General features: G+C 49.1%; 1 protein-coding gene across 1 annotated transcript; it reads right to left on the bottom strand.

Moving 5' to 3' along the window:
- Positions 1–995: 995 nt before the first annotated feature.
- On the bottom strand, positions 996–22,749 carry LOC144146192 (uncharacterized). Its single transcript, XM_077678158.1, has 2 exons — positions 21,548–22,749; positions 996–1,084 (listed from the first exon to the last, which is right to left on the bottom strand). Exons 1-2 carry the CDS (start codon positions 22,593–22,595, stop codon positions 996–998), a joined length of 1,137 nt encoding a protein of 378 aa, XP_077534284.1. The 5' UTR covers positions 22,596–22,749.
- Between the last annotated feature and the right edge of the window lie 1,888 nt (positions 22,750–24,637).

Below are 24,637 nucleotides of genomic sequence, written 5' to 3'. Positions count from 1 at the left end.
TGTTCTTTCAACACGACAGTGTTTTATGCCCGGGTACACCAAGATCTCAGGGACGTCCCATCCGTCACGGAAGTGACGGACATCACGTCCTTGAAAAAGTGCTATAGGCAGCCGATGAAACGGTGCGGTAGGACCTACATTTATTTACAGTTGTGTTGTGGCGACAACATGGGCCCGGGAATCAGGGAGCGCCCGTGGAGTCCGGCCGAGCAGTGCGGAGGCAATGATGTTCTGCATTGCGTTATCTGAAGAACTGATGATGATTGGGCGCTGGCGTTGATGATGATGCCGCTACATGGATCCCCCCTAGCGCTCAATGCGTGATGAAATAACAGGTTCATAAAAGCGCGCGTAAAATGCACGAAGAGCGGCAGAATGAGCTATGTACAAATGAACGCAAAAAATCTACTGCGTGGCAAACAGCCAGGTGCGGTTTAGAACTATGTGCAGTTATGTGCGCCCGTATTCACGGAAAATTTGGTGCACAGTCCAAGGTCGGCACTGAGGAAGCGTCCTGGGCAATTCGTATCCTCGGGTGACCGGCACTGGGAGTTCCGGTGCGGTCACAGCCGGTGGTGAGGCGACAACCGTGCAGGACCAATTAGAACTGCTGTCGAGCGAAGTACAGCGGCTGAGAAACAGGGCAGAATAATCCGGGCACGCAGCCTGCAGAGGCAGCCACGGTGTGCCCGGTCTACAGGCAGTAATGGCAAAGCTAGCGGAGGCGTTGCGAGCACGTATCTCAGCCCGTGACAGGCTGCGCCAGACGGCTGGGTGCTGCGTGTTGCCGACGCTCGAGGCGCTTTTCGGGGGCGAGCGGGTTTACGTGGCAAAGCGCACAAACGTGTCGATGCGCCTTGAAAGTAAAGTTAACTCGCCGGGATAGTTGTCTGGTGTGGCGAGTCGTGATTATCCTCGGTAGAGCTCGTGTCAGCCCAGCAGCGGCCTTGACGGCTCGGTGAAAGTGGCGAGCCCAGGTTAGCCGAACGCGTGGCTTACAGTGTTGGTTCCTGGCTTTTGGAGTCGAGGACGATGAGCATGATGCACGATGCTTGCTGGCTGAGACAGAGGTAGCCGCGGGTGCCTGGAGCCAGGATTTGGTGTGCGGCTATCATGTTCAATTGCCCCCGTAGTCTCCAAGGCTGCTTGTTCGGAGGCCTTCTGCAATCGCCGCGGTGCGCTATAATTGTCCTCTAGCTGGCAGTTCTTGACAGGAGACCATGGTGTATCGCGTGACGACTTAGAGGGGTCGCAGCAACCATCTCGCAAGTGGTCGCAATTACTGGGTCAGCAGCGGCTTCGATTGGCACCCCAAGGCGTGCGCCCAAACATGGTGTGCTAGGTGCCAAAGTCGCGCCTTGGGCCACAGTGGACGCTTGTGCGAAAGGTGGCAGACGTGTTTGCTTCAAAGGCCACCCTCGTGGTTCAGCAGGGCGTGTAGGCAGCGCAGCTGCGGTGGCGGACAAGCTACTGGAGGGGTGGAAGGTAGACTCTACAGCAGAGGTGCCGTCCGTGAGGTGTGACGCGGCCATCGTTGTCGTGGCGTCGTTGCTACTCTCCAACACCGTCGCCGTAGGCGCGCTGTTGCGAGGCGGGCGGACCGCGACAACAGTGGAGAAATGCTCCGTGGCTGGAACCGGTAGTTTATAGAATCGACCGGAGCGCGCAAGGAGCAAGGCCCTGAGCTCGTCATAAGGGCGTGCTCCAGGTTCCGGCAAGCTGGAGGCCATAGCGGAAGGTAGCAGCTCACGGATCAGGAAATAACGGTCCTGCTGCAACGTGACACCGTAGAGGTCGAAAAACACTCCATCTGGCAAAACCACACCTTGGGGTTCTTGGGGAAGAACGGCGGGCAAGCTGGCAAAGCCGTCGTACTAAGCGAGAGCGTCAGCTTGCCGGGAGTCAAGTGGTTGGGTGCAGAGAGCGTGGAGGGGGTCAAGGTGGACGAACAACATTCACTGAAGCCGGGTGGTGATGTAACATAGCGCCGTGCTCCGGCTATAGGCTCGTCGCAAGGACACTGGGAAGATGGCAAGCCCTTTAACGCACTTCCCGTTCCAAAGCTTGGCGTGGCGTGCGAGGCGGCAGCGGGGTGGAGAGATGCCGAGTCATTAAGGCAAGAAGGGCTCGTGCCGACACGCGCCATGACAAGGATCTCAAGGTCGTAGTAGGCTTGCTCACTGTATTCGATGATGTCTGTGCGCAAATCTTTCGGAGGCAATGTGTGGCAATGCGGTACCGCTCAGCCTGCGAGTCGATGCGCCGTAGTTCGAAGTGCGCCGCCATGTCACGGAACCAGGCTCCGGGATCGCGGTGCTCGAAGGCCGGGTAGGGGAGCAGATTGAAGACGAGGCGGGGCTCCATGCTGCCGACGTCCGGGTTACTAATTATGTAGGCGGCCGACGAGACGGTGAGGCAGGGCCTACATTTATTTACAGTTGCGTTGTGGCGACAAAATGGGCCCGATAATCAGGGAGCGCCCGTGGAGTGCGGCTGAGCAGCGCGACGGCCATGATGTTCTGCCTTGCGTCATCATCTGAAGAACTGATGATGATGAGGTGCTGGCGTTGATGATGATGCCGCTACAGTGCCATTGACGTGGCGGCGCCCGGACTCGAATCCATTTAATCTCTCGACTCTCGCCCCAACGGGAGGTACGTGGCGCTCTACCAACTGCGCTATGAACGAAGACGGCAGTAGTTCTGCGAATGCGCCTTATGGCCTTCCCTATGACTCATTAAAGCGGCGCTGCCGAATGGGAGAGGCGAAGCGAAGTACACATCATGACGCTAATGAGCACCGACAGTTGGCGCCTCGATGCCAGCATCTTTCATCATCATCATCACCGGCCTATCTACGCCCACTGCAGGGCAAAGGCCTCTCCCATTGATCTCCAATTACCCCTGTCCTGCGCTAACTGCGACCACTTTATCCCCGCAAATTTCTTAATCTTATTTGCCCATCTAACTTCCTGCCGCCCCTTGCCACGCTTGCCTTCGCTAGGAATCCACTCTGTTACCCTTAATGACAAACGGTTATCTTGCCTTCGCAAAACATGCCCTGCCCAAGTCCATTTCTTCTTCTTAATTTCTACTAATATGTCCTTAACACGAGTTTGTTCCCTGACCCACTGCGCTCTCTTCTTGTCCCTTAATGTTACACCTATCATCGTCCGCTCCATTGTGCGCAGAGTCGTCCTCAATTTAAGTTGAACCCTCTTAGTGAGCCTCCAAGTTTCTGCCCCGTATAGGTGAGTACCGGTAAGATGCAGCTGTCATACAATTTCTACTTCAGGGACAATGGTAGGCTGCCATTCATTATCTGAGAATGCCTGCCGAATGCACTTCACCCCATTCTTATCCTTTGAATTATCTCTGCCTCATGGTTGAGATCCGGGGTCACAACTTGGCCTAAGTAGATATATTCGCTTACTAGCTCCACGGCCTCGCCACCTATCTCAAACCGCCATGCTGTCCCGAGGTTATTGATCATTACTTTAGTCCAGTGCGGTAAGCATTCTTTGCAATTCGTCCTCCGAGTTACTTGGCAAGGCAACGTCATCAGCAAATCTGAGGTTACCGAGGTATTCGCCATTAACCCTTACTCCCACTTGTTCCCAATCCAACGTTCTGAATACTTCTGGTAAACATGCTGTGAATAACATTGGAGAGATTGTGTCTCCTTGTCTGACGCCCTTCCTTATAGGAATTTTACTGCTCCCCTTATGGAGGATGATGGTAGCTGTGGACCCACTCTAAATATCCTCCAGTATTGTTACATAATGCTCGTCTACACCCTGGTTCCGTAATGCCTGAATGACCTGCAGCGCCTTTAGTGTGCCTCGATTCACGCGTCCACCGCGTGGTCTGCCGTACAGGGTGGAGACACGTATAAGCTGGCGCCGCCATTTTGGGTCAAGCGCTCGCCGCTGAAGCGACTCATTGTATCAAAACCGCGCGAAAATTATCGCCACAATGCGGTGTACTGGTGAAGTTTGAATCATCTTACCTTTTTCGCAGTGCTGGGTCTCGTGGGAAAGGAAAATAACGCGTTGAGCACGTTGACGCAATTGCGGCGGCACGGGAGCGTTCAACGGGTGTCTCCTCCCTGCACGGCGGCGCTGGCAACGAGGCACCCTAAGCCCCTTCGTGTGCGGAGGACGCGCGTGAATTGGGGCCCCATCCGATGTCGTGTTTGTTCCCATGACCGTTATGTGCTTCAAGCTGTTATTTCTGTGCATGTCATTTGTGGTTTTGTCGACCCAGAATGAACCGTTTATTTTTTGTTCTTTGCGTCTCGGCGTCACATCGTCTGGCGGGGTCAGGCTCGCGAGCCCTTCGCACAAGAAAGAGGTTCCTTTAACATTCAACTTCTCCTGTGAAGGCACCTTTCACTTTCGTGTTTTACCGATTTCTAAGAAAGAGGGATCAAACACAACTTTTCGTAAGCTGAAGCAGCAAATTACATATATCTACATCCTCGCTCCTTATCCGTGAACTGTTATCTCCTATGGTAGATGTCATATAACATACACGCACAAACAACCAGTGCACTTGTTTGCTCTTGCTGGGAATTGGGTGAGCCTGCAAAAATTGGCCACAAGATGCGAGAGTGACGTAAGGAGTTCAACATGTGCTTTGATTTCATTGCCTCCTTAAAATTTTCATTAGTTTCCAATTAATTGGCGGCGCGATAGGTTGACCCGAAGAACAGAAATATCGTTCCTGCAGATTCGCAAAGAACTACCCCGCTGTTATGATGGCGAAATGCATTCGCACGTTGGACTCGGCTTGTTTATAGTACATAGTATCTTGCGGTTTGCGTCTTTCTGTCTTCGTCGTTCCCATTGCTCGTTTTCTACGCACAAACTATGGCCACTTCGGACACCAAGAGCGGGTTCTTAACAGGCCCAATCGTACCCGGTTGTTGGCGCACGTCTTTGAGTTCTCCCAAGTGACCACTAGTGAAGGAAGGCTTCTCCCAGAGGGCTGCCACGATGCGGTTAGGTCCAATGCCGTAAGACGCCGAGTAGTGCACTCGTTCTTCGGTCCGCCTCGGGTGCCACGGCCGAAATAGCCACCCGATCGCCTTTCGCTCCGATGGGCGTGCACATCCAACGAAAAAGCCTGAACCAACGGCTGAGCGTGCCGCCCTTGGGGAAAAAAGCTTAGGGTATACGATGCTTCATTGATTGATTGTGGGGTTTAACGCGCCGACGCAACGCAGGCGATGAGGCGCGCCGTAGTGGAGGGCTCCGGATTAATTTCGACCACCTGGGGATCTTTATCGTGCGCCGAAATCTCGTACACACGGGCGTTTTTGCTTTTCGCCTCCATCAGAAAAGCGGCCGCCGCGGCCGGGAATTGAACCCGCGACCTCGTGCTCAGCAGCACAACGGCTTAGCCACTGAGCCACCGCGGCGGGTAGGGTATACGATGCGCTTAACCAAGCTGTAGAAAGCGACAATGCGTAATGGCCAGAAGGAGGACGCTCAAGAAATGTTATATCAGTGGACGGTGCCTGAACCTGAATAGCCTAAAGTAGGGAACTGGGATATACTTCTGGCATTTTGGCCAGAGGGTGAAACGAAGGAAAAAGAAACAAAAGCAAAAAAAGGGAACCAGCTGGGCTGAGGACTAACCGGCGCAGCAGATGGCACAATGACAACAGCGCTATTGGGCCGCCTTAGCTCGTAACAAGGTGCGTTGGAGCTTGACCTATACGACATGCGCTGCTGTAGTCCATTTATATTGGGTCTTTCATTCGTTTTGTTCATTATGACATTTTTACTGCATCACCTGTATGCTTTTTCTTCCTGAATTAACCCATGTGATATAAATCGTGCTTTCATGTACCGTATTACGGGTGTTCTTTGGGTCTACCCCTCCCTTATCTTTTGTTTACATGCTTCTTTACTGGTGTTTTTTCCTCGCCTGCTGTTAATAAATGCGGTGGATACATCTTCAAGGCGCAATATTTATATATTTAGGCAAACTAAACTTGAGTAAAAAGTTTTACTTTGCGGGAAGAACTTCCTCACTTTTATTTTTTTATTGCGCGTTTTTTACTGTTGTGTTTTTGCCCTATGAGTAGTCCTGCCTGTCTTGCGTATATTTGTCGCTTCTGTTGAAGCCAAGGAGACGTAACGTGCACCTTCATGTCCGTCAAGCTGTTTATTTTGTAGCAGTGGTACTTTAAAAGGGCCTGTAATGTCGTAAACTTCATTTTCGCGATTTTTTTTCAAGTTACGTGGTGTATGCGTAAGGTATGCGCACTGGGCGAGACACTTGAAAAACGAGATATTCAAGGGCACTTCTGAAGAGAAAAAAAAGAAGGCTTGTGAGATTTCAGAGGTTTAAGGATAGTAAAAATGAAGCAGAGGTAGTTAGTTTCTGCTACTTCATTTCCGTGTGTAAAAGGGAAGATGACGACGCGGGTACCCTGCGAAAGCGCGCAGTTGATGGCAGCAAACAGGTGTGATACCTGGCGTTATTTATTATGTCACAGAATGGCGACCTACCGTCGAGAGCAAATCATGCCAAATTTCTGCTCGCTTTTTACGAAATCGACTACCGTTGAATAGAGAACGGTTAATCCGACCTTTCGCTTCATTCGACCGCATCTAAAGGTTCCGGCAAGCACATCACTTATAGCTGAAAAATCTCCCACCTCCCTCGCGGGAACCCCTGTGTAGATGCGACGCATAGGGGGTTCACGATGCAGCGTTGGACAGCGGAGGAACGGAGCTAGAACGATGGAGCGGAGCGGCGCAGGCACCGAGTTTTATAGCGCGCATAACGGTGACAAGACGCGCCGGCGGCAGTGCGTCTGCCGCGGCTATGACGCAACACAATCCAACACAATCCACTTTAATCCAATCCAATCCAAGCCAAGCCAATCCAATGCCCCTCGCGAGAGAGTGTTCGCTATCGGAGAGGAGAGGGGGTGAGCGGCGGAGAGCGAAGCTGGCGCGCCGAGGAGAATGGGGGAGGGGTGGACGCCGACAACAACGACGACGACGCCGACGCCGGATGCAGGGACAAGGCGGGTGAATGAGATGCGTGGAATCTAGAAAGATAAGCCATTAACTTTGCTTTTTAAGGGAAGTGCACCACGTCAGTTCATTCAACCCGCAATCGACCGGCCGAGCCCGTTCTTTTGTTCATGCACCATGTACAGGTCCGCGCAGAAGTAAACGGAGCACACGGAGCACGGAGCAGAAGTAAACGGTGGCCGAACTGCATCGCTGGGCCGTTTAGGTGCGCCAACGGGAACCAAGGAGCGGGGTTCTGCGGGTACGCTCGCACCGCCACCCCATCTGATATGCTTAATCGCCGCTCTGCTGGCGCGTCACACCGAGCGTGTCAGTTTTCGAAGGGCAGCGCCGGGCAATCCGGTGGCGCTGGTTACGTTGCCGCTTGCAGCCGGCAGCAGCAACCGCATCCAGCGCTTCTGGGTTCGCACAAACTACGCACGCTCGGAAACCGGGCTTGTTGCGCTCAGCTAAGAGCTATTATTAAAGTTTCGTTCAGAGGCGGATTAGTATTGCCTGTTTTCCTGGTTTCTATCGTTGTGCCTATGCCATGCAAGACATTATAACTCCTGGCGTGCTTTTTATATTCTTGAGACATATTTTGCTGTCGCCTTATAATGTTTTGCATCGCAGAGGCGCACCACCTGAAAACAGAAAAACAGGCAATTCTATGCCGCCTCTGAACGAAATTTTCATAATTGCACTTTGCTGAGTGCAACAAGCCACGTTTCCGACCGCGCATAGTTTGTGCGAACCCAGAAGCGCCGGATTCGGTCGCTGCTGCCGGCTGCGAGCGGCAACGTAACCAATGCCACCGGATTGCCCTGCGCTGCCCTTCGAAACCTGTCACGCCCGGCGTTACCCGCCAGCAGAGCGGAGATTAAGCACATCAGAGGGGGTGGCGTGGGCGGTGCGAGCGATCCCGCAGAACGCCGCTCCTAGGTTCCCGTTGTCACTCCTACGCGGCGCAGCGATGCAATTCGGTCACCGCTCCCGTGCTCCGCTTACTTCTGTGCGGACTTGTACATGTAGCCGGATGCATACAGAGACCAATATCTTTGGGAGCTGTGAGATTCCGAAGATGGCGCAACCATTCGACTTTGTAAAGCTCAGAAGTTTTAGGTTCGTGCATGACTCCACCTTCCGTACATGCAACTTTGCATTTTAACATGACAGAAGATAGGTTCAAGCACATCCGCACTCTTGGCAGTATGCCAGGTGAGCCACATTTGAAGATTGGAAATATAAAAACGGAAGAAAAACTGTTTCCGCGAATATAATGGATTTGAAACAGTTAGCTTCTTGGTCATTCAGTAATTTATTGCTCCAGACGATTCGACAAAGTGTTGATGTCAGGAAAGGGCCGAAATAACAGGAATTAAATGCACCTTTTTTAGTTGTAACTGAATGTGTAAGCTCGCCTTCGCCATGAATGTGCCGGGGCTACCTTGTTTAAGCTTTAACAGAAGAGCTTTATTTGCAACCATGTCATTTTAATTTTGTAAGATCCCACTCCGAAATAAGCATGACAATCAACAAGAAATAACAAACAAAAACATCAATTTCCTGGCTTTACCGCAACTGGATTCTATGAATAACCTTCGGGACAATACGTAGAGAATAATGACTACATTGTGTTGGTTGCACATTGCAGAAGAAAACAAAATTTTTCATTAATGAGTACGGACGTCCCAGCCGGCCGCGGCAGCTATAAAGTTGCCGAGACGCCGTGGGACGACTTCGTCACTTTGGGCGTACTCCCGTAAATTCTATCTGATGCCCATAGTTTAAGGAGGAATGTGCACTTGTTCGCTGAGTGTATGGCCAGCACTGCCTTTGGGTTGCCTGAGTGAAGTCTTCCGAAAAGTGAACTCACGGGAGTGTCGTGTTAACTGGCTTCTGTAGGACAACAACAACAAAAAAAAAAACGCTCAGCCGTAGCCTGAACGTGAATGTTCGTCGGACATCTGTCTGGCTGAGCGCGACAATATTCTGATTCAAACTGTGACTCAATCTCATTGCTTGAAGCTCTTAGATTACAACCGCCCACCACTTGCTACTCTCCCTCCAGCAATTTATCTCCAAAGACTTGCGTGTTTCGTAACATTAGCAGCCCCAACTAGCCTAAACACAGTGCCAGCATCTACACTCAAATACGTGCATTATGTACGCTTTTGTCGCTTTTTGTTCCCCGCAGAAGGCCGCCCCAAATGTAGCGCTCAAGCACTCGGGAAGCAGAGAGCGAGCCGAGTCTTAAAGGGACACTGAAGTGATTTGTAAACAATGCGGGATTACGAGCGCAAACTGTAGTCCGGAGACCCTGGGCCCTGTTTCGACCACTCTGTGCGCGTTTACGCGAATTTATTTAGTAGAAAAATAAATTCGAAAATGCTGTCCTCCTCTCATTACGCTCGCCCATTTTCTGTGGCGTTTTCGTGTGACGTCAGCAGGAGACGAGCTGACAATTGGCTGCGCTACTGCACGGCTCGCCGACCTTCCGCGACCGAGTCAGTCGGCCCACCGTTTAGTCCGCCTGCCGCCAGCGGGTCGTCGCAATTCGCTCGATCAGTTGAAACTAAGCCACAACACGTTTGGGAATGGAAGAATGTGCCTTTATTTACTTGGTTAGTTTGTACACTGTATCTAGCTCCAAGACAAGGTCGCTTCACACAAGCGCTGCACAAGCGCACATGCGACGCTTCGCTGACTGGTACGCCAGTAGGAAAATATAAGGCCTCTTGAAGGGGGAGGAGAGTGAGCGAAGTCAATATAGGCACTAAGGAAATAAAATCAACTGATATTTTTACCGTACAGCGTAAAACTAGGGTGAAGCACTTTTTTGCGCTGGGCGAACAAGCAGAGCGGTCAGCAGCTCGACTACGCATCTGCGAACGCTTTCCCGTCACGAAATGCAATTGCTAGACGTGAGCTATTGTGGAAACTCGGGGGACGCTTACTGCACGAGTGCAATACAACAAATAGTCACCTAAGCTGCTTGAAATACTAAAACTAAATAAAAGTGTAAACTGGTTATACATAATACACTTTATCTTTTCAATCGCCGCCAGCGGCCCCCCCGTGGCCTAGTCGTGTAGGGTGCTAGGTATGTCATCGCAATTGTTTTACCAGTCACAAGTTCGAATCCTCGCGGGTACATGCTTTTTTTTATGAGTTCACTTTTTTGTTTTTCGCCGATGTTTTCTATACTGAGTTCACCTTTTTTTTGGGCCGCAACGTTCATTGCTCCACGAACTAGTCCACAGAACTCGCGCAGGCTGGCACTGCCGCGCTAGCGAGTTGTCGTTGGCGTGCTGTTGCCATAAGCACCGACTGCTTGCGGGCAGTGGGCACAGGCCAAAATCAACAGACCCTTGGCCTGGTGCGAACACGCTTTTTACGATACAGGCATGAGCGAGGCAAGCTCCAAATATGGGGGAAAAGAGCATGCATTTGAGCGTCTGCGGGGACGCGGAGGGCGTTCATGCACTGCGTAGGCCGCAGATAGTGAATGCTACGATTCCAAGCCGTCCTGGGAGGCTTATCTTATGCATTTTACAGCCAAAAACATGGCAGAAGCGCGGTACTACGATAACTGGGATATTGAGAATGCCCATCCAACGACGCCATCGAATGTCAAACATGTTTTACAGACCGAAACCGAAACTTGGTTGATTGCTAACCTTGGGCATCGTCCAAACACGGCGACCCCTCCTCCCAACGTCACAGCTTAGTTTGTGCGGCCGCCGCAAACCGCGCATGGTAGTTTTTCTTCTTTCGCGCTTTGTAAAATAATTACCGATTTGTCAACCGGATAAACGATGAAAAGTGTGCTAATTTGAGTCAGTCTACACAGTGCAAGCAAAAACGGGAGCTTGACAAATTCACTGCAGTGTCCCTTTAACTGCTGACGGTGTTGCTGGAAGGGGAAAGTAGTGAACGTGCAGCAAAAAGAAAGAAAGGCTCCATGTGGGAGGTCTGGAGCAATCGAGAGAGAGAGGGAGAGAGAAAGAGAGAGAGAGAGGGTGAATTTATTGTAAAACGGTGATTTTATACTCGAGCCATCGCGTTGGCTTGCTATCCTAGATGATAGAAGAAAAATAAAAACAAAATTATACAAATGAAACAAATGTCTGATTGTGCGTACAAACTTCGCAGTCACATAGAAAACGTTTTTCAGAAAACTCTGTCCAGTTCTGTGATCCGAAGAAACACAAAAAAAGCTTTGGTTTCCCGTGCAGCCTGACTAGGACCCGACCATGGTCCCAAATCAGCCCTCAACTCCAGTCTCGCCCCAAGTGGACTTCACAAAGATAATATGAGTTTCTGCTGTGCACGAATACTTTGAACACACGCATATAACATTGTGGATGTCTTCCTGTGTGTCACACGTGGGGAAAAAAGTGAGAAGCCTGCTGGATTTTGCAGAGATGTCTTGTGCAGGCCACATTCAAGTGCAGCCTATGCAGAACGCCTTTCTCGTGCTTGCTAAGCCCTGGTGGCATCCTGAAGGTGCACTTGGGATCAATCAGGTGAAGAGGTGAAGAGGTGCGCATTGCTTCCTTGCGTCAGACTAGATAGACATCTGCACTTTCTATGCTTTTGATGAGAGCATTGCCGCGTCCTTTCTCGTCAATGGGATCGATGATGATGGTTGGTGTTTAATGGCGCAAGGCCGACGAGGGCAAAGAGCGCCAGAGAAGTTATTTAATGAAAACAAGTGATTACCACAAAAGGTAGGTATAAAATGTGTAAACTGTACATAGTAAGATCAATCAAGATAATGGTGATGGCTGGTGTATAGGGCCAGATGTGATTACGCATGATAGGAAATGAGGTTTAAAAACTTATCTGACAAATATTTAAAAACGCGTTTCACAGAAACCATGGCATCGTCACCTAGAAACAGCGATGGGTGTAGGGGAATATGTTCTCTGTAGAGTTCTCTGAAGTGTTTGTGTCGTGTTGTGTCAAGTGCCTTGCATTGTATGAGTATGTGGACTACGGATAGGCCCTTCCCACACCTGCTACACAGGGGTCTTGGAGATCCCGTGAGCAGGTGCGAGTGCGTTACATGCATATGGCCTATCCGTAATTTAGCTAAGGTAACTTCAATGTGCCTGTTGTGTGAGTCAGTAGTGTATTGTCCCAAGTGTGGTTTTATTACGTGTAGTTTGTTGTCTGTCTGTTCGCTCCAGTCTGCTTGCCAAGTTTTACGGAGTTGTTGTCTAATGTGTGGCTTGAGGTCTGTGTAAGGTAGTGTTGCCATGTCGACTGTGTTTCGGAGTGCAGCATTGGCGGCCATTTCATCCGCCACTTCATTACCGCCAATGCCAGAGTGGCCTGGTACCCAACACACAGTCACCCCAAGGTTTGAAGAATAAGCTACCATAATCGTTTTGAAGACAAGATTAATGACATGGTTTTTTGATGACTTTCCGGATGATAATGCACGGACGACGCTCAACGAATCTGTATAAATGACGGATGTAGGAATATGATGTTCAACTATGTGACTTACAACCAGAAATATGCCATATGCCTCTGCCGTAAAAATACTTGTATTAACATTCATTGTTCTACATGCTTCAAAATTGGGCCCATGCGCAGCACAAGACACCGCAGTGGACGTTTTAGATGCATCGCTGAAAAACTCTGCAGCCCTGTTTATTCTGCAGATGCATGAAATGCTGCAAAATCCCACTTCTTGGTGTCCTGTTCTTGTTGTATTGTACGAAAGACAAGTCACATGCCACAGGACGAAGATGCCATGGTGCTACAAGACCAGTGTGAGATGATTTGAATGTGTCTAAGAGGGAGACGTCATGAATAGTCACCTCTTCCCTCACTCTCTGCGAGAAAGGAACAGCAATGGATGGGCGGTTTAATGGGATCGCCAGAGCTTGAGGGCAGAGACTACGGGCAGATTAGGTGGCTGTGTCAGCTGCGTCGTTGCCGACAACTCTACAGTGTGAAGAAAACCTCTGCAGTCCCATGCTGTGCCCCCTTTGTGATGCTTGTCGGTGCAAAATATTAATTTCCCAGGGCAGCTATTTTTTCGGTAGTGATTCTAAGCTCTCGAGTGCTGAGCTGGAGATTATATATTTATTGAGCCGCTGATTTAGAATATACTGAAAAGCACCGTGCAGTCCAGTCAGCTCAGTAAATGGCGTATAAGATTTTTGGCTATGTGGAGTGCAGAAGGTAGTGAGCGACAAAGGATTCGAGATCCCTACTGCCGACGATGTAGCCGTCATTGAGTCATCAGTGTACAGGTCAGTGCGGCCTCGGTAGTTGTTAATATAAGTGTGATCTATTGTCTCCAACCTTCGAAAGGCCGGTCACTCAGAATAGCCGGTGTCTTGTAAATGTGGTGAACCCCCAAGGCAGGCACCTCTGCGCAAGTGTAGAATCAGGCCCATACTGAATTTAAACAATGTAAAATCAAAATTTGGACAACGTTCCTAATACAGCAATGAACAGAATAAAACAATAGAACTCTACGCCTAGGTGCTACTGCACGCTGATGAACAAACTCCGTACAGCCTTACAAAATTCATTTGCAGAGTTCAGTAGTATAATTTCCCGTGGTAGTTTGTTACATGCTTCGATAGTATTTGAAAAGAAAGAGCATTTATAGATGTCGGTTCTTGCTGTCATGGGCATAATTTGATTGGGAGTACTCGCTCTTACTGGGCGTGATAACTTTTTCTGGATGTAACATCCTCGATGCCACGGCTTATTGCCGAAGTACCAGAACTTGGAGCTAGCAACAGACGACAAACGCACGACGAGAAGAAAATCATTAACGCCTGGGTCAGACGACGCCTCCTGCTTAGCGAAATTGGAAGTTGCGGGGTTTTCCTGAGTAACCCGACAACCGTGCTCCTACACGTGGATACTGACGTCACAGCTGCCAGGGTCAAAAAGCAAATGGCTTGCCTTGACCGCAGAGACGAGTCGCCTTTTTCTGGCATGCCAACAGCATTTATCGATTTAGTCTGGGCTGGCAGTAATACTCAGGCACGTTGCATACGGGGGTTCTGCTTGGCTAGCTCCCACACGTGCTGCAGTGCATTGGCAGGTTGCTACCTATAGCCTCCTCCAAAGCAGAAGTACGCTTTGGCGCTTCTTAACACCCGTGTGCGTTTGGCCGATTTGCGAACGAGAACAATACAGATTACCTCTAAAAACGACTAAGGCCCAGTTCAGACTGTTGTCGCAACTGTCATAATATCTTTAAATAACGACGTCATTGAAGTATCAGCCAACCGAACTGCCTGAAAAGCCGTTTTTTTACGTCCATAGCGCACGATATGGCTGTTACGTTGGTAGAGTGAGCATAGCATATTAGTACACTACACTGCGTCTGTCACGTTCCGTGTCTTTTGCCACTTGATAGTGCACCTATTACCCCTATGTTTACTCTTGTGGTCCGAGGAATCGTTTGTTTATGCGCGTCTCTTATTTTATTATGCCCTTTAAATCCCGGTGTGTCTCTGTAAATCCCGGCGTACCGGTGGTACTTGTGAGTGGCCACCGTCGTACAAACCGCTTTATCTACCGCGCTCATGTGGTGCTGCGGCACGGCGTAAGCCTCACCTGTGCCCGTCCACCGCACGGTCGTAGGTTTGGCATCGTGTTTCCCGTTAACCGAGAATAGTGGGATATATATGCTGTGGGGCTTGAAATCATCAGCTCGATCCTTTAACTTAAACGTATGCCATTCGTGCCGACACGATTTCGGACAATAAAGCAGGTTCACTGTATAGCACGATGCCTTTTTATCTTGCGTAAAGAATAACGTTAGCTATCTGAGCTAAAGTAGTGCGTCATAATAATATTAATACGGTAGGACCAACTGAGTGTTTCAAATATAGTGTGTAATCAGCGGCGAACCAAAGGATTTCCAATTACAGTATTCGGGCTTTTTATGCAGAAGGCCTGCTCTCGTTTGTGCCTAGAAAACAATGACCAAATAGCGTGTAATGCGACTCTTCCCCGTAGCTAACTGCTCCATAAAGACATTTATTCCTCCTCCTGGTCGCCCACCGGACAATTATAGGCTAATGCGTAGACGTTCCTCCTGTTTTTCTTTTCCCCTCCCCATCTACCTCGTCCTAAACACACCGTTTGTTGTGCCCCCTTAATTAGCTATTCCTAGATTAGATCTGCACGGATAGGACCAGGCTTTCGGAGACAGTGCTAATTTGTGTAAATCACAAGCTGGAGCGAAACATTGTTTGCTTGGAGGGAAGCAGGGCACTGGAGCAGCTCATCAACGTTAGGATCATTACAACGTTTTTATTCCGGTGAGCACGAGCTGGGTTAATAACCCCGCAGGCCAGACGGCATCACTGAGCTGGCCGATCCGGCAGAGGTTATGTACGAATACACCGCAGTGCCTGCTCCGAGGTAACAGCATTCATGCGGCAAATCAAGGCTTGTTAGTAACAAACAACTCTGCGCGCTACTTCGGCCGCTTGATGTAGCTTGATTTTGTGGATAGAGACAGAGAGTGTGTGCGCGAGAGAACATACCTTTAGTGCTAAAGGCGAGGTTAGCCGAGCATATGTTTAGCCCCTGCAGACTTCCATGGGCTTCAACAAGGACTAAACCAGCCCTGAGTTCGTCTCCTGGATACATTACGTTCATTACGTTCATCCTGGATACATTACGTTCATCCACAACGTGTAATACGTGTTGCGGCGCAATAGAACTGCAATAAGTGACTCTTTTGCGTCATATTACACCCGTTTCCCGGGCAAGAACGTAGTACTTAAACGATGAAAGATAGAAGTGAACCTTTGTCTATAAATACGTGTGAAGTTATTTTTCATGATTGACGGAACTTAAAAAATGTTTATACCTGCTAATTAATATAATTTATACCTCCTTCCAGCTAGACTTAAATGTCACGCTTAGACCGAAAGCCCTTTTTGGTACTCCTGGTGAGTGCAATGGTTATACAAGTAATGCCTCAGTAGTACCCGTCTAGAATATAATAGAAAAAACACAGGAAACCTTGTTGTAGCTTCACAAAGAAAGCTGTTAACTTTAGTAAAACTTGTTGCTGAGCTAGTTGGTACATACTTATAAAAGAAGAAAACGGGGTGCAAACTAGACATGGACGAAGAATACACAGTGTGACAGGTACAGGCGCCTGTAGATGCAGCGCACGTATGCGGTACGACAGATACAGACGCCTGTATCTGTCATACCGTGTCTTCTTCGTCCACGTCTAGTTTGCCCCACGTTTTCTTCTTTTATAACTTTAGTAAATTTCGAAGTGCAAACACGCAACATTTATATTTATGAATGATATTTCGCTGGCATTGTAAATGCCAAGAAAAAACTCGGCAGATATATCAATACTTAAAAATCACACGGGAAATTTATTTCTTTCATGTATGCCAGACAACAATTCTTTGTTTGTCAGAACAATTTGACTCAGAACTGAGAACAATTCTATGTTTATACCGACAGTCCTCCTTATTTTTTTATGATCACAGCTGCAACGGACGTTTGCTTTTATTTTCTGCTCCACACGAGCCAAAACATCCGGATGCATAAAAAATAATTGATAAAGATTTACGTTTTGCTGTTTGACTTCCTCTAGAGCGTTGCATAGAAACAGAGCGTTGTATAGAGCGTTGTTGCATAGAGCATAAACCCGCTACGTCTACCTATCTAGGGTGAGACGATGGAAAATGAGAACATAGTTCAGATACTAAAAATCAATACAACGGATCACACACACAAACACACACACACACACCCACACCCACCCACACACACACACACACACAAACACGCACAAAAAAAAATTCGCATCAGCAACACCAGAAGAAAAATGTTAATGCGACGATCTAGCTGTTTTTCTTGCTACTGGATGTCATTCCATGGTTTTCCCTGGATATATATGTTCAGCATGTGTATCTTTTCTTTTTTAAATCAAGATTCAAACGAACTGCGAAACCAACACTGCACGTGAGAATCCGCCTTTCTTCAAGCGTCTAATCTTTCGGTGGACAGCTTTCATTCGTCAAAGCGGAAAGTTTTGGAAACCTCTCGCTCCAGAAACTTTCCGAATTCCGTATTTCCTTGTAGGCTACACTTCTGCCTTGATGGATGCTCGAGATAGAGCGTTCAGTTTTGGGGACAGGCGGCACCAAAGTTGCAATGCGTGACACCAAGAAAATCGGAAAGGAGAGATGCTTCAAGAGCTTTTCCCTGATTGTATCACCCCCTCTACCATATTGAAAAAAAAAATGAAGCAATTCCTGGCTATATCCTTGACATCGCCGTATGACACCGCGTCCAGCCATGGTGATAACATTGAATTTCGCTATAATTTTCACCCCGTGCTTCAGTTTTCCTATGTTACCTGGTTGCTACGGCTCTTTTTATTTTTGATTTTTGTCTTCCATATGTCTCTCTCTCTCTCATATATATATATATATATATATATATATATATATATATATATATATATATATATATATATATATGGAGGTCGTGGGTTCGGATCCCACCTGGCGGGCATTTTTTCTTCACTTTCTTTCTTTCTTTCCAAATTCTTAATCTGTTTCAATGATCTACCACATCCTCCCCTTTGCTTTCCGAGGTTTTCTCGACTGCCAACCCTTATTTCTGTGTTATTTTCAACGAGCCCCTCATTTCCTATTCTGATTCGCTACATGCATAGCGAGGGCCTCTGTTCTGGCAGTCTTGTTGCCAAAGGGAGCTTAAGAGGGTTCAAAGCTGGTCGACCACTCTGGACATGTCGTAGACACTCGAGTCACGACCCGGGGGTTAAAAAGAAGGTCCCCTTCACCCCGATTAGTCCGAATGGCGCTGGCTACCACCCCCAAGCATAGGAAACAAACATACCTAACATAAATACCCCAGAAAGTGAATGGGAAAATCGCCCCGCCGGTAGCGTAGTGGTTATCGCACCAGACCGGTATTCTGGAGGTCGTGGGTTCGGATCCCACCTGGCGGGCATTTTTTCTTCACTTTCTTTCTTTCTTTCCAAATTCTTAATCTGTTTCAATGATCTACCACATCCTCCCCTTTGCTTTCCGAGGTTTTATCGACTGCCAACCCTTATTTCTGTGTTATTTTCAACGAGCCCCTCATTTCCTATATATATATATATATATATAGCAAGTGAGGAAAGCAAGTTCTCTTTGCTGAAACGTAGGCCACAATCGTGCTTTTACCTTGTTCGAAGTTTTTCTTCTGGTGTGTGTGTATATATATATATATATATATATATATATATATATATATATATATATATATATATATATATATATATATATGGAACCACGTCAGAGACACATGGTTCCATACAGGCGCTAGGCACGGTAGATCGGCGCGTCATGCAGGAGCGCACTTCAGCGGCACGGGAAACATTCCAGCACATCCCCCCTTTTTCGCAATAGAAGAGCGTCTTTTTTTGCGCGCGTGGCATTTAGAACATACACACATGACCAAAATCAAGAACCCTTAGTGGTGAGAAACCACGTACGAAACCTCATTCATCAATACCGTAGCGAACTGGTCGGTTAACTACTCTACCAGACCTGGTCACAGTCACTGAAGCGGAAGGTACGGACGTTGAAATCCCAGCCTCTGAATCTGGAGGCACTGACGCTGAAGTTGATGCACGGTGGGTGGCACCCTTTCAGTCGAAACCGATTCGGCTGACTCGCTTTCAGTTGAAAAGGCGTAGCTGCCTTCACGCTTCCCCTGTTGTGGCAAGCGGTTCAGCATTCGTCTGGTACGTCGCAGCTTCCTCCGCTCCTTCCCTTCCCCCTTCTCCTTCCCTTCCCGCTCCTTCCCTTCCCCTTCCTCCGCTCGTATTATGTAGGAACGTGGAGTAGCGGCTGTCGCTAGCACCGTTCCTCTGGTTTTAATGTCCGTTACCCCCACAGTATCACCTGGTGTTAGTTTATCCAATTCCCTGGCTCTGTGGAGTTTGTTGTAGTGCTGTGCTTGCAACTTCTTGTTGGCTCTGTCTCTGGCCGCAAGAGCAAGCAACGGGGGCTGCACTGGATCACGCAGTTGCGGTGCCATTGGAACTCTTGTCCGAAACGCCGCCCCATGAGAATTCCCGCTGGGCTAGAGCGGAGGATACCTGGGGTTGCCCTGTAGGCAAGCAGAGCCAGGTATGGGTCCTTGGATTTGAGTATCAGGCGCTTAATCGTTTGCACCATGCGTTCTACTTCCCCATTAGCCTGAGGGTATCTAGGGCTTGCAGTGACGTGACCAAAGCCATAATCATGGGCAAACGTTTCAAACTCTGTACAAGAAAACTGTGGTCCGTTATCTGTCACCACGGTCTCCGTAATGCCATGATGTGCAAAAATGCTTTTTAGCCTTTCTATTACCGCACCAGTTTTTGTTGAGTGAAGTAGGGCTACTTCCAGATATCGTGACAGGTAGTCAACCACGACAAGATAATGACAGTTGTTAATGAAACACAAGTCGACGCCAACTGGTTCCCACGCGAAACTTGGCGTCAAGGTTGAGATCAGAGGCGCACAGCTCTGGGTGACGAAGCGCGCACAAGTAACACATTCTTTTACTTGCCGTGCGAGTTGTTCGCCGAGGCCTGGCCACCAGACTAATTCTTTCGCCAATGCTCTTGTCTTTGAGATGCCCTGATGCCCATCATGTAGCTTTGTTAGTACTTCTTTTCTTAGGCTCTGAGGTACTACCAATCTAGACCCCTTTAGCAACATGCCATTGCATTCGGAAAGTAGTGCCCGTTCCTGCCAGTACGGAACTAGGTAGCAAGAAGTTTTGGTTTTTCTGGCAACCCTAGGCGACACCACCTCAGCAGGTCTTGACAAACAACGTCAGTCTTTTGAGCATTACAAACTCTGTTAACAAAATTGTCGCCCGTTTGAAGCCCTTGAACACAAGATTTAACAAATTACGACACTTTCGAGACAGTCAGTTCACCGGCGAGTTTATCTGCTTCCATCGGCGCTTCTGACAGAGCTCCCGCCGTTATCAAGCTTTTGCCGGGAACGTACACAATTTGGAACTGATATCGCATCAGCCGCATTCTGAAGCGCTGCACCCTTGGCGTCAACAAATCGATAGTCATTTTACCGAGCAACGAAACGAGAGGTTTGTGGTCTGTTTCGAACGTCACATCGATACTTCGTATGTATTCGTCGAATCTTTCGGCAGCCTATGTTAACGCTAGTGCCTCCTTTTCGACTTGCGCATAGCGCTGCTCGGTTTTGGTCAATGACCTTGAAGCGAACGCTATCGGGCGGCGCTCGCCATTACGTTGTATTTGAAAAAGGACGGCACCTAGCCCAAACGAGGAGGCGTCCGCCGAAAGAATCGTGGGAAGTCGCGGATCGTACATGGCCATACACTTTGCCGAGCAGATAACAGCTTTCAAGCTATTGAAAGCCGTGTTCTGAGCTGGACCCCAAACCCAATCAGTCTGTTTCTGCAAAAGCGCCCGTAGCGGTCCAGTGGTTTGGGCTAAGTTCGGCAAAAAACGGTCTAGGTGATTGGCCATGCCCAGAATACTGCGCAACTGTGAAATATCCGCGGGTGGCTTCAGCTCTTTAATGGCTCTGAGTTTGGCCGGATCCGGCTGTACGCCTGCCTCACTTAGAGAGTGCCCCAAAAAGCTCATGCTTCGTGCCCCAAATACACACTTTGCCTTGTTTAGCGTTACCTTAGACTGGGTCAACCTAGCTAAGACATTCGATAGCTTAGAGTCATGCTACTCTTTGCTGTCGCCAAATACGAGGATATCGTCCATTAGGTTAACGACGCCAGGAAGGCCTGCCAGGATTTCCGACATTCTCCTCTGAAAATACTCTGGGGCTGAAGTAATTCCAAACGGCAACCGAGTAAAACAGTACCACCCGAACGGCGTAATGAACGTAGTCAGTAGTTCTGAGGCCTTGCTAAGTCTGACCTGGTGGGAGCCAAAATTTGAGTCTAGTTTGGAAAACCCTTTTGCATCGGCAAGTGAGCCTAGTGCTTGGTCTACAGTAGGCAACGTATACCTTTCTCTTAAGATGAACTTGTTCAACTGCGTAAGGTCGACACAGATCCTTACGTCTCCCGAGGGCTTTTGAACGGGAACAATGCCGGCACACCATTCAGTTGGCTCTTCGACTGACCGAATTACTCCCATTTGTTCCATTTCATCAAGCTCCCGTTTCACCGGTTCCTGAAGTGGTATAGGAATCCTGCGCGGTGCGCTTATTGCAAATGGGACTGCGTCCGGTTCGAGCCTGATTGTATATTCCCCGGGCATAGTACCTAAGTTTTCAAAAACCTGAGGGCATAAAACCTCGTAGTCAGTTTTTCTGAGCGACAGAGTCAGCGAACTTAACTCCTAATGCTTCGAGAGCTGGCAAAGCCAGCAGCACATGACGCAAAGGACTGACGACATAACATGTTTGGCGAGAAGTTTGTCCCTCCAAAATATATCTGCCTGAAACTTTCCCAGAACATTTAGTCGATCACCACTAGTGCCTGTCAAGATCTCGTCAGCCTTTTCTAACCTCGTGGGAAGTCCAGGAAACGATGCTGGAAATACGGACACCCCTGCCCTTGAGTCAACCTTTGCGAAAACAGGCACTGCGTTAACCAATACCTGAACGTAACGCGCCTTGGCGCCAGGCGCTTCGACCTCGCCTAGAAAACTTTCCCCAGTGTCCTTTTGTACGGACGACACTCGTACCTTTCTTTGGTAGCCTGGAGAAGTCCCTTTGAGGCACACCTTGCCAAAATGTCCCTTTATGCCGCAGTTGAAGCACTTATGCGTCCTGGCTGGGCATTCTGTCCTTGGGTGCGAGTGGCCACCGCAGAAGATGCACTGTCCCTCGGAACGAGCTGGAGACCTAGGCCGGGGTTCCTCGCTGCGGTGCGGTTTCCTGCAGCGGGCGACTGCGTCGACGTTGACGTCGTCACATGGCTTGCACGGAGTGTTGTCGCGAACCTCGTTGAAGTTGCGAAGCTCGGCTTGTTGCTGCTGAACTGCCTCTTTGAGGCGGGCCTTCGCCAGAGCTGCCGCGAGAGACAGCTTCGGATCCATTTGGAGCGACTCAAAAAGTTGTTCGTCCCGCAGGCCCACGACGAACCTGTCTCTAATGAGGCGCTGCTTGAATTCTCCGAAGCCGCATTTTTCCGCCAAGACGTGTAGAGCCGTCGTGAACTGGTCAATAGATTCGCCTGGCATCTGGTGCCGCTTGTGAAAGCAAGCGCTCTCGTAGACGAAGTTGGTCTCCTTGATGAAGTACTCGTCGAACTTCTTTTTGACCAGCTCAAACTTCTTCGAATCTTCTATAGAAAGATTGAAGGTAGCGAAGATGTATCTTGCTTGCCGCCCCATGGTGTAGAGAAAAGTGCGTACTTGCGCCTCCTTCGAGCGCTCATTCAGGCCCGACGCATATCGATAGTCGTCGAAGTGCTGTATCCATGCCGGCCACTCCGAGGTAGTGTCAAAGTCCAGCGGTGGTGGCTGCTTAAGGCCCGGCGGGGGTGGCGGTGGTGGGGGGGTGGCGGTTGCCATTGCAGTCACTTTTTGTGCCGACGTCTCGATGGCTCTTCTTTTTTCGGATGGCCTTAAAGGTGGGCGGATCACATAACTTCTGACACCACGTCGTAGCGGCGCCCGCCGCTATCAGTCCGTGATCGGCGAAAGAAAGGAGGCAACGGCAGTCGAGGTGATAGGCAAGCAAGAAAAAGCCCCGCCGTTTATTTCGCAGCGGTTTAAGTAGCAACTGTGACGTCAGAGACACGTGGTTCCATACAGGCGCCAGGCTCGGTAGATCGGCGCGTCATGCAGGAGCGCACTTTCAGCGGCACGGGAAACATTCCAGCACAGACTGGACTGGACTGGACTGGACTGGATTGGATTGGACTGGACTGGAGTGGACTGGATTGGGTCGGATTGGATTGGATTGGATTGGATTGGAAATCGATTTAGCGGCAGTAAGCATGATAATCAGGTAATCCTAGACAACCAGGAAACCTAAGAATAACCAGTTGAACATTAGCCCACGCAACGTGTATCCTTGCATAGCCGAGCTAAGCCACTGGTAATTTTTGTCCATGAATGTACATCAGTATATCACGCGTTGCTTGAGTCATTTTGGAATGTAACCGTGTAAAATCGGGCTTATTTCCCGCATTGCGTGAAGATTCATTTAATCGGTTCTCCCATCGTCTCCAGCAACTCTATTTAGCTTAATTGAACCGTCTGCCAGCTGTATAGATGAACGCTGTAGTTCTATGGTGCTAAGAATTTCCATGTTCCGCAGAAAAATACACCCGTAACACCGAGCCCGGGCCGGGCCCGGGCTCAGTGTTACGAGCCCGGGTCGGGCTCGGGCTTCACAAAGCGGGCTCACAAAGCGCTCACTCAGGCCCGACGCATATCGATAGTCGTCGAAGTGCTGTATCCATGCCGGCCACTCCGAGGTAGTGTCAAAGTCCAGCGGTGGTGGCTGCTGAAGGCCCGGCGGGGGTGGCGGTGGTGGGGGGGTGGCGGTTGCCATTGCAGTCACTTTTTGTGCCGACGTCTCGATGGCTCTTCTTTTTTCGGATGGCCTTAAAGGTGGGCGGATCACATAGCTTCTGACACCACGTCGTAGCGTCATTTTGGAATGTAACCGTGTAAAATCGGGCTTATTTCCCGCATTGCGTGAAGATTCATTTAATCGGTTCTCCCATTGTCTCCAGCAACTCCATTTAGCTTAATTGAACCATCTGCCAGCTGTATAGATGAACGCTGTAGTTCTATGGTGCTAAGAATTTCCATGTTCCACAGAAAAATACACCCGTAACACCGAGCCCGGGCCGGGCCCGGGCTCGGTGTTACGGGCCCGGGTCGGGCTCGGGCTTCACAAAGCGGGCTCGGGCCGGGCTCGGGCCTTAAAATGAGGCCCGTGCAGTGCTCTAGTGGCCTCTAAGAGTGCGAGGGGTTTGTATCAAGCATTTTAAATGTCTTTATGTCAGTTTAAATAGATTTGGTTTTGGAAGACATCTTTTTTACTTATAGTTTGCCCGGAACTCACACCATTGGACACTGTACCAGAAAGTTTGTCAGAGACCTGTTATTATGTGATTTCAATTATGTTCATAAGCCGCGTTTATTAATGTGTAGATTGGGTGGATGTACAGATTACTGTATATACATATTAGTGTGAGATATCTTTTCAAGAAATGCGTTCGGGTAATTTGCGGTACTCACAACTTATCACAAACACGACTAATCATAGACTACAAAACGGTAGCGCAATTTCTAGGGCTTTTTGACGTACCACAGGAGAAGGTAAGAAAAAGGTAGCAAAAGCTCGGCGAAACAGTACGGGAAAATTCACAATATTTTTTTTTTTACTTTTCATGACGGCGCGCAACAGCTCGGAAATAGAATTTGCAGGCAATGACGAATACATTTTCGCCTGAGGTGAGCGTCGACAGCGTCCTAGGATGAATCGGTGAGATTTTCTCCAGTCTGATGGCTCTTGCGCCACGTGAAGCTTTCGCAAAAATGCCCAGGGTGGTGTTTTCTACCTTTATGTGTTGATGCTGACTCTCCCTCTTCAGAAA

The sequence above is a fragment of the Haemaphysalis longicornis genome, unplaced genomic scaffold, assembly GCF_048455015.1.
Source record: "Haemaphysalis longicornis isolate Haplotype H1 unplaced genomic scaffold, Haemaphysalis longicornis Haplotype H1 scaffold_7, whole genome shotgun sequence".
Taxonomy (NCBI): Eukaryota; Metazoa; Arthropoda; class Arachnida; order Ixodida; family Ixodidae; genus Haemaphysalis; species Haemaphysalis longicornis.
This window is presented reverse-complemented; position numbering and strand designations above follow the sequence as displayed.